General features: G+C 46.7%; 1 protein-coding gene across 1 annotated transcript in view; it reads right to left on the bottom strand.

The window, feature by feature from the left end:
* Positions 1-5,719: 5,719 nt before the first annotated feature.
* The window catches only part of Fbrs (fibrosin), a 9,968-nt gene continuing 5,019 nt past the window's right edge, over positions 5,720-10,668 (bottom strand). Inside the window, 10 exon segments of the mRNA XM_015491306.2 lie at positions 5,720-6,389; positions 7,328-7,408; positions 7,512-7,629; positions 7,971-8,042; positions 8,423-8,452; positions 9,361-9,429; positions 9,667-9,762; positions 9,984-10,028; positions 10,145-10,350; positions 10,555-10,668. The exon segment at positions 10,555-10,668 is cut by the window's right edge and continues 22 nt beyond it. Coding sequence (XP_015346792.1) covers positions 6,208-6,389; positions 7,328-7,408; positions 7,512-7,629; positions 7,971-8,042; positions 8,423-8,452; positions 9,361-9,429; positions 9,667-9,762; positions 9,984-10,028; positions 10,145-10,350; positions 10,555-10,668 — 1,013 coding nt within the window. The 3' untranslated portion in view covers positions 5,720-6,207.

The raw sequence follows: 10,668 nt of genomic DNA, 5'->3' as shown, positions 1-10,668 counted from the left end.
TATATATATATATATATATATATATATATATATATATATATATACACATATATATATATGCGCTAGAGACAGCTGTACCACACAAAGGGACATAGGCACAGGAGCTCCCCTCCCCTTTTTTTTGTACTGGAGATTGAACCCAAGTGCCTCTACCATTGAGCTCCATCTCCAGTCCTTTTATTTTTTATTTGAGACATGGTCTTCCTAAATTGCTTAGGGACCTTGCTTAATTGGTGAAGCTGGCCTCTAACTTGCAATTCTCCTGCCTCGGCCTCCTGGGATTACAGGCATGTGCCACTATGTCTGGCCACAGGAGCCAATTTAAAACTGTAAAAGCTGGGTTTGGTGGCATAGGCCTACAATCTCACTGTCTAGGGTGGCTGAGGCAAGAGGATCACAAGTTTGAGGCCAGCCTCAATAAATAAGCAAGGTTCTCAGCAACTTAGCAAGGCACTGACTCAAAATAAAAAATAAATTTAGTGGGGATGTAGCTCAGTGGTAAACTGTCACCTGTCGCTGGGTTCAATTCCCAGTATGCACATACATATATATACATATATAAATAAGTGAAATAATTTAGAACTTGAGAATAATAAAATAGCACCATATTTTAGTCTCAATTGCAAAATAAATGTCCATGAGTCCATAGTAATATAAATAAATGATTGAGCGCTGGGTGTGTTGATGCATGCCTCTAATCCCAGTGACTCCGGAGGCTGAGGCAGGAAGATTGCAAGTTTGAGGCCAACCTCAGCAACTTAGTGAGATCCTGTCTCAAAATAAAAACTAAAAAGGGAGCTGGCATTGTGGCTCAGTGGTAGAGCGCTTGCATCACACATGTGAGGCACTGGGTTTGAGCCTCAGCACCACATAAAAATAAATAAACCAAATAAAGGTTTGTGTCTATTTACAACTAAAAATATTTAAAGAAAGAGCTGGGATGTGGTTCAATGGTTAAGAACCCCTGAGTTCAATCTCCAGTACCAAAATAAACACTTAAATAACTGAATAAATAAATAAATGGGGGAGAAGAGACAAATCTTCCATGAAGTATTCTAAATGATCCATACTCTGCACTCAATGAAGTAGAACGAGTGACTTTATTCCAAAGAATACAGCAAGAAAAGAGGGGGACTCTGACAAGCACTACCTGGGCCAGTTGATCAAGGTCAACATCAATAGCGATAAATCATCTTGATATGTGTTGTGATTAAAATGGCATTTTATTGTGTGATCAAGGATAACAATAACGTATTTAGAATGATTTTGAAGTTTTCACCATAAAGAAATGGTAAATGTTTGTGGAGCTAAATATGCTTACCTGATTTAAATACTACCTAATGTATACATGTATAGAAACACCATGTTACTGCATTAATAAGTACAGTTGGGGTCTGTGGGTAGAGCTCAGTGGTAGAATATTTGCCGGGCAGTGAGAGGCCTTGGGATAAAATCTGTCAAGATTATCAAAAACAGGGCTGGGGTTGTGGCTCAGTGGCAGAGCACTTGCCTCGCACATGTGAGGCACTGGGTTCGATCTTCAGCACCATATAAAAATAAATAAACACAATAAAGATATTGCATCCATGTATAATTAAAAAAAATAATGTTAAAAAAAGATTATCGGCCTGGGGATGTAGCTCAGTTGGTAGAGTGCTTGCTTCACATGCATAAGGCCCTGGGTTCAATCCTTAGCACCACACACACACACACACACACACACACACACACACAAAGAATATTAAAAACAAGGAGAGGGGCTGAGGTTGTGGCTCAGTGGTAATGCGCATGCCTAGCATGCGTGAGGCACGGGGTTCGATTCTCAGCACCACATACAAATAAATAAAATAAAGGTCCATCAACTACTAAATATATATATATATATATATATATATTTAGTATACACACACACACACACACAAACAAGGAGAATCTGGGAGTCACAGTCAAGAGACGCCTAAGGAGACACACTGAATTTAATGTGGGATCTTGTAACAAAGGACATCAAGTGAAAACTAAGGAAACCTAAATAAAAAAAGGTCTTTAATAATAACACTGCACTGATTCATCAATTGTAACAATTATACCATAATAATGTGAGACTTTACTAACAGAGGAACCTAGAGTGTATGCGGGGAACTCTCTGTACCATCTTGATAATTTTTCTGTAGTTCTAAAAGTGGTGTAAAAATAATAAGTCTCTTGGGCTGGGGATGTGGCTCAAGCGGTAGCGCGCTCGCCTAGCATGCGTGCGGCCCAGGTTCGATCCTCAGCACCACATACAAACAAAGATGTTATGTCCGCCGAAAACTAAGAAATAAATATTAAAAATTTCTCTCTCTCTCTCTTAAAAAAATAAAAAAAAAATAAGTCTCTGGGGAATGATATTGGCCAAATTACATTATACTGTTTGCATGTACAAGTATTTAACAACAAATCCCATCATTATGTACAACTATAATGCACTAATAAAAATGTGGAAAGAGAAAAAAATAAATCTCTCTTCTCTGGACTCTCTAATTCATTTGAAATTGGGAAATTATTTCTAATGTTTTTTTCCTCAGTGCTAGGGATTGAACCTAGGGTCTCCTGCATGCTAAGCAAGTGTTCTGCCACTGAGCTATACCCCAGCCTAGCTCTAATCTCTCAAACTACATACTCTCATGTATCAAATATTCACTGTGAACTAAATTCTGTGCTAAGCACCCTTTATATGTATTATCCCATGTAACAATTACTGGGCCCTGGGCAGGGATCATCATTTCCCTTGTTTTCCTACCATGGCAACAGGCTGCATCTAGGCCATAGAGGTAGTAAGTGCTGGAAGCCAAACTTAAGCCCTGGCTCATCTGATGTCAAAGCCTCTTAGCTTGAGTTCTTCACTCACTCAAGCTCCTGGTTCTCATTATGTGCTCTGAGATGGATTCTGCCCACCTCAAGGCCAATTTTGAAAGATGTGCTTCCCACACAAACTGCATGTAGATCAGTGTTCTCCATTAAGACTCTCAAAACCTGCCTCTGAAAGTCTCTGATAGGAAAGGCATCACCCAGAATGACAGCAGTTCTTTGAGCACCTACTCTGTGACCTGCACTGGAAGTTTATTAACTTAAAAGAATCCATACACTGCTGGGAGAAACGATTAAAACTCTATCTTAAACTCACATACACTGATGATGGGAATGTTAAATCGTGTAGCCATTTCCAAAACCAGTTTGACAGTCCCTCCAAGTATTTTCTTTGTTGTTTCAGTGCTAGGGACTGAACCCCAGTCCTTACGCATGCTAGGCAAGTATTCTACCAATGAGCTACACCCGCAGTCCTCAAAATACTAAAAGACTGAGTTAGCATATGACCTAGCAGTTCCACTCCTAGGTGCATACTAGAAAATTGAACATTTGTTCTTATTAAGAAATTTTAAACAAATATTTATAACAACATTGTTCATAATATTCATAAGATAGAAACAATAGTCAGCCGCAGTGGCACAAGCAGCATTCTAGGAACTTGGGAGGGTGAGGCAGGAGGATTGAAAGCTGGAGGCCAGCCTCTGCAATTTAACTTAAGCCTTAGCAACTTAGCGAGACCCTGTCTAAAAGTAATAATATATAAAAAAAGTAGTTCAGTAGTAAAGAAGCATCCCTGAGTTCAATCCTCAGTACAAAAAAAAAAAAAAAAAAAAGCAAAAACAAACACAAAACCTCCAAATCCCCACAAATGTCCATAAATTGAAAAATACACAAAATATGGTGTATCTATACAATAGAATAATATTTGGCAATAAAAGGGACAACCTAAAATGAAGATGAACTTTGAAATCATGATGCCAAGTTAAAGAAGCCAGTTAGAAGACACTGGGTGAATTACATGGTGTGGTATGTGAATTATATCTCCATTAAGTTGGTTTGAAAACTGTATTTTATGAATTAAAAGACAAAGCATAGATTTGGTAGTTACACTGTTTAACATTACATAGTTAGTGGCACACGCCTGCAATCTCAGCGACTCAGGAGGCTGAGGCAGGAAGATGGCAAGTAGGAGGCCAACCTGGGAAATTTAGCAATACCCTGCCTCAAAACTTAAAAAGGGTTGGGGATGTAGCTCTGTGGTAAACTGCCTTTGGCTTCCATCTCTAGTACCAGGAGGCGGGGGGTGGGGAAGATTACAGTTACTACATAGAGCTTGATCAACACAAAGTAGTGCATTTACTAACTGCAGCCTATAGCAACTTTTTATTTTTCATTACTAGGAATTGAATCTAGGACTTCCCACAGGCTAGGCAAGCATTTTACCTCTGAGCTACTTCTCTAGCCCTTAATTCTTTGCCTTTTAACCTCTTTAATAAATTTTCTTCATGCAGTGTCTGTTGCTCTTTTCACACAGCAGAATGTAAGCACCAGGAAGGCTGGGATTTGATGTGTTTGCCTCTGTATCTTTAGCCCCTAGTTCAGTGCCTGGCACAATGGACTGAGTCAGTAATGGTACAAAGAATAAAAGACAGTTTAGATGCTTATATGAGGGAAGACGAAGATTTCTCACTTGGGTGCTGGTGACAAGAGACAGAAACAGAATGGGTAGGGAGACATCAAATGTAGGATATGACCCAGTTTGAGATATCCAAGGCATGTGGGGGCGATACCTAGGTGAGGTTTGACATACAGGAGAAGAAAAGATTTCATTTAGAGTTCCACACTCAAATGGCTATGGGGTCAGGAGATAGCCTGGATAGTGATGGTGGTCTGCTCCAAGACAAGAGTGGACAGTGGCAATCTGGAGAGACCACACTCCATCTCAAAGAACCACCAAGAAAAAGCAGATCCATTCCCCTGTCAATAGATTTTCAGATTTTTCAGAAGCTGAAAACAAAGACTTCTATGTAAAAACCTGCTTACAAGCCATACCCCACCTTCTGGTCACCTGTTCTGAATTCCGTAGGGGAAATCTTGGGTCATTTTGGTGGTGGTGGTAGAGAATAATGGATACATCTTCACTAAGGAAATGGTATACTTGGAACAAGCCTACCCATTTAATTCTAGGGGCTTGAAGAGCCAGTCTAGATAACAAGTATCTACTAAACTGGGCTAAGAACTACTTAATAGACTAATGCCAAATGCAAAATAGAAGTTGCCCAATAGTATGTTTCATAGATCAGTCCCATCTTCTAAAATACTGTAAGCATATAATTAAAAAAAATACCTAGAATGTTAACCTTGATAATTAACAGTGGTCATCTCTGACAGGTGGGGGTGATAGGAAACTTTCTCTATGTGTGTTTGAACTGCTTTACAGTGACCGTGTACTGCTTACCAAAAACCAACAGTTTTGTAAAAATTATAGATCTTAAGTCACTAACATTACTGTACACATAGATACATATGCAGGTACACAGGAACCTGAGTAACAGACAAGAAATTATTAACTGTGGCTACCATGGGGAAGGAGTGGATTTGAGAAAGGCTGGCATCAGGTGAAGAGGAAATTTGATCCTTTTTTCAATGTCTCTGTATAATTTCAATCTTAAGTGAATTCCTAAGTTGTAGAAAAGTAATGCAAAAACTTCATTGTCCAACTCACCCACCCATTCAGAACCTGAACAGCTCCCCCAGATGGGGGGATATCTGTCAGGAGATGGCCAGTATTGATCTCATCCCTCCTTTACAGCAAGAACAAGTCCAACCCCCACCAAGCAACCCATACAGACTGAAGGAGGAGCCAGGGGGCCTCATTGTAACACTCATTTTTATATAAATATCCGCAAGTCATGTTACAGAATAAGCCCCACCTGGGGAAAAAGTCAACGTTATGGTTTTGTTAAAGTGAGCCCTGCCTTAGGTCGGGCCCCAGCCTGGAGGTGCCTCTGCTTTGGGAAGGCTGGGGCTGCTGCCATGAGGCTGCTGAAGAAGCTGCCTGTGTCGCCCACCCCTGGGCCAACCCCCTTCTTTGGTGTGTGGTACATGGTGACCTTCTCTGCCCCCCCTCCAGCCTGGGGCAGGGTTCTGGAGAACAGGGTTCTGTGGAGCAGGGCCCAGGAGTCCTGGGGGCACTTGGAAACTGGGAAAGAGAGGGACTGAGCCATTAAGAGGTGGAGTCTGGGCTTAGAGGTTGAGCCTTTTGGAGCTGGGGGCACAGAGTTAACAGGAACAAGTTGGGGGGAACCTGGGCTGTCAGCCAAGCAGGAAGGATTTTATCCTTCCCTCCAGCCTAGGTCCCTAGGTCCATTCCCCTGTTGGTCCACCTCCTGCTAGACCCCACATTCCCAGGGACAAGCCCTGGGTTCCTGCCTNTAAGAGACAGACCCAGCACTCACTGAATGTGGGGCTGCCCAGGCCTCCAAAGGCCCCGTTGGAGAGGGCAGCCAAGGAGGCGAAGCTTGTGGGACGCCCAAAAGGATCTGTGGGAGAAAAGGGGGATGGTCAGAGCATGGGGTAGCCAACTCTGAGCAGGTGTTTAGAACTGGCAGGGAAGAGGCAGGTCAGCAAACTGGCCAGAGCCCTTAAGTTGCTTCTTTTAGCCACCATGTGCTGAGCATTTAAATGGTCCAGGCAAGGCACTGAACTCTGACATGCATCATGTCACTTAGCCTTACAACAAGCCCCATGAGGCAGTTTGGATCATTCTCACTTTTAAGATGAAACAGGCTCAGAGAGGTGAAATGACTTGCCAACGGTCATCTAGTTGTGAGTGAAACCATCAACCTGGGGTCTCTCTGACACCAGAGGTCAAACTCTTCTCCCTTTCCCTTACACCACCTTAGCAGATCTCACCTCTGCAGCAAGCTATTCCCCTGCAGACTTCTCCCCACCTGACATGCAGAGCCGTTCCCAGCCTGACCCTAATTTTCATGCGTATCACACAGCCATCAGAACAACTAGCCTATCCTCCCATGGGAACTTCACAGTTTCCCCAGCCAGGAATGCCTCTATGCCAACAGGCTCAAAGCCTTCTTGTTCCCCCACACCCAGGTAATCTCTCCCCCAAAGCCTCCAAGTTCCTTAGGAGTCAGGGTCATGCTCTCCTCTGGGCCTACACAGCCTCCCTCCTCCACCCTCGTCTCCCAGGTGGCACGCTACCACCTACCACTGGCTACTTTAGAGATAGGGGTCTGAGCTGGTAGAAACTGAGAATCACCCTGGCCTTTCCTACCCCTTCCACAGATAAGGAAATCACAGTTTAGAGCGGGTAGTAGAGAAACTTGCCCAAGATCACAAAGCAAATGGAACCAGGTCTACCCCATTCTAGCTGCCTTGAGTCTAATTTCCATCCCCAGCTCAAGAACATTTGGAAGTCGGAGACAAGGCCTGGGTTGCCCAACATGCCCTTGGCTCTTACCAATGTGGGTGCTGGGGCTCAGGAAGGGTCCGTGGGCCCCGGGAGCTGCCGTGAAAGGGTTGGCTGCAGCGTGGACGGCACCTGGGCAGAGAGGTGGGAGACTCTGATGAGGCTAAGTGGGTGCAAAGTGGGCCTCAGCTATAGATGGGAAACTTCAGGCCCTGAGAGGGCTGGCCAGACTCACCAGTCGCAGTGAAGAGAGAGGCCGGGTGGGAGAGCTCCTGCCCAGGGGGCAGGGCCCCATAGGGACCCGGAAGGCAGGGCAGGAGGTCGTTCCGAAAGTCAAGCTTGTGGGATTCACCCTGCATGGGACACCGGGAGAGGGGCAGTGAGTGAGGAGCCACTTTGTGCTTTTTTTCTGTGTCTCTTAAGTCCCTGCTTCTTGCTCTCCCACCCTTATCTCCCCTCCAAGGGCTGGCTGGCACTAAGAGGGGACTTGGGTGTTAGCCCCTGCCTCTCTCAGAACCTTCTCTGACCATCCTTGTATTTAGCCAGAGAACACAGGTGCTAACTGCTCAGTAGTGACAGGATAGGAGAGAATGTTTCTGGTCAAGATTCTGCTGTACTTTGTTGAAGGTAGATGCCCATAGCTCAGGCCACCCCTGACTCTCAAATCCACTCCCCAGCCCTCCAGCCCCAGTACCTTCATCTTTTCCTGGTGTCTCAGGATCATGTAAGCCACGCGTACGTGCATGGCACACCACTTCCCTGGTTTCTGCCGCCCCAGGATGACCAAAGGCAAAGGGAAGGAAAGAATGTTCACTCATCACCCACTCCAAGCCTGGTCCTGGGCCCAGCCTTGCCACACAACATCCCCACTCATCATCCCTAAAATTGAGGGATGACTAGGTTCATTTTAAAGCCTAGGAAACTGAGGCTCAGAGAGAGAAACTGTCTTGCCCAAGGTCCCATGGCCAGTTACATCTGAGCTCAGGTCTGCAACTTCGAAGACCTTCACTTTCTACTGTTTCATATCTGGCTGCCTCCACGTTTTAAGCTTCTCACTCTTTCCCGAATAGGACCCACCCACTCAGCCAAACACGCTGACACACCAGCCCCCAGCCTCATGCAGCCTGAGGTCTTCACCAAACTCACCCTCAAAGGTGGCCGGAAATGGTCGGGGATCTGGGGATGGCAAAGGAGAGATTGGAGGCGATTCAGACCTGTTTACTGACCTGGGTGTCTCATCTCCATTGTACCCACTCACCCCCAGATACTTCCCTGAGACTCTATGCCTCTAACCTTTCCAGCCTTTGTCAAATCCTTTCCCATCTCTCCCACTCCAGGCATCTCTTCTCCAGCACCAAGTTCTGAACCTGGCCCCAGGGAAGTGCCCTTTTAGGCCACTTAGGGGGTGGCCCGAGCAGGAGGACAGATTTCTCAACCAGATAAGCTATCCTATTAACAGCTTTATGTAATGGGGGTCTGTTTAAGATTTATTTAGATTAAGACACCCTTTAAGAAGTTGATAAACATCTGGACTAGTCTATCCTCTAAGAAACACATTCTATGCTTTTCACAATGTTCCCAGAGCCATGGGTCTAAGCCTGCTACAAATGCCAAGGGGAAGAGACGGCTCTGGCTCCCCCAGCCACTTCACAAAGAGGAAGCTTATCTTAACTGTTTTATGGACAGGGCTTCCTGGTATGATGTCATTTGGGAAAAAATTAAAAAGTTCTATGACTTAAATTTGAAAACCCCTACAAAAACCACTGTCCTTGGGCTGGGGTGTAGTTCAACAGTACAATATATGGGTGAAGCCCTGGGCTTGATCCCCAAGCACCACAAAAAACAAAACCAAAGAACAAAATAGTGTCCTGGTAATTATCTTATTCCTAGGACAATCTCAAGAAATTCCTATTCCTCATGTCTGGGAATTCCTGATGTTTATATAAATCCTCTTTCCTTAGATACCCAAGAACACCCCAATCATGTATTAAGGAGAAAAAGCCAGTGGTTCACTCTTAAGACAACCTTGCTCTCCCGTCAACACACGTTCTAGCTCCCCCAGGACCTGCCCTGGCCCCCCTCACCTGTGTCCCCTTCTGGGGGAGCCCGCTCGGCACTGGCCCCAGTCGTGGTGGCAGCTCAGGGTTCGTGCTCTGGGAAAGGGGAGTGGAGGGATCAGACTGGAGAGCTGGCACCAAGCATACAAGGAGTCTAGAACCAAGCTGGGGTATGGGACAGCAAAGGAGCATGGCTGTGCAAAAACCTGGGTCCAGAAGGGAGGGCAGGAGTCTAGGCATGGTTTTGGGAAGTGGGAAAAAGGTATGTGGATCCAGGGAGTCTAGGTTTGTAAAGGACAGAAGGTGGCAACAGCGTCTAGATTGGGAGCTCACCTTGGGCTGGAAGGCCCCCTGCAGGGAGCCAAAGGAGACAGCCGGCGGGAGGCCCGGAGGTAGCCCGGGCACTGCGGGAGGGAAGGCCGTGTACGGCTGTGGAGAGAAGGGGACTAGTCCAAGCAGGGAGTGGAGGTGCAGCCCAGGTCTGGTCTGCCCATCAGTCCTCTGGCCTCCACCCTAAACCCTCCAGGAAGCTTTCCCAGGTTCAAGACTCTTGCTTTTGGGGCTGGAGACTGGACCTGAACAGTCAGGGCCACACGTAGTGATGCATTCATGCCCACACTACACACACACACACACACACACACACTCACATTATGTCGGAAAAGGCCTTCCATCTTTCCTGGGTATTTCTCAAACTAGGGAAGAGAAGGGAAGAGTAAGCTGCCAGCCAGGGACCCAGGGCCTTCCCCTGGAAGCCGCACCCTCCCGCCAGGTCTCTGAGCTTCATCGACTGGCCCAATGAGGAGCTCACCATGTGGGGGCCGTGGGGTGGCAGCAGGCCCGGGGGATAAGGGGTGAAGTGCTGGTGGGTGTGCTGGTGGGTGTGCTGGTGCTGGTGGTTGTGCTGGTGGAACTGGAAGGCCAGGGGCCGGGCCGAGCCCCCTGCCCCCACCACCTCAGGGCCACCCTGGGCATTCAGGTAGCGAGAGTTCAGGTCCTGGCCGATCAGGTCCTGCTCTGTGGGAGGGGAGGGGTAGAAGGCTTTAACTTCTGTGGCCACCAAGTCAGCCTCCTTGGGCCCAAGTGACTGGCCTTCCCTCTGGCCTTGAGCCAGTCCCTCCTCAAGCCCTGCTGTCTGCTGAGGCCCAGATGCCCCAAAGCCAATTGGGCCCGAGCTTGGGGCCATGGCCCCCCACCCCCCGGCCAGGACCCCAAACTCACCAGAAAGGGCGTTAGCGGCTGAGGCCCCAGGGTGCCCTGGCACCTGCAGCAGGGGTGGGGGAGGGGGCAGGGTGGGGCCAGGGGAGAACAAGGAGGGGTGGTGGGGTGTGGGGG

Source organism: Marmota marmota, unplaced genomic scaffold (assembly GCF_001458135.2).
Source record: "Marmota marmota marmota unplaced genomic scaffold, marMar, whole genome shotgun sequence".
Taxonomy (NCBI): Eukaryota; Metazoa; Chordata; class Mammalia; order Rodentia; family Sciuridae; genus Marmota; species Marmota marmota.
This window is presented reverse-complemented; position numbering and strand designations above follow the sequence as displayed.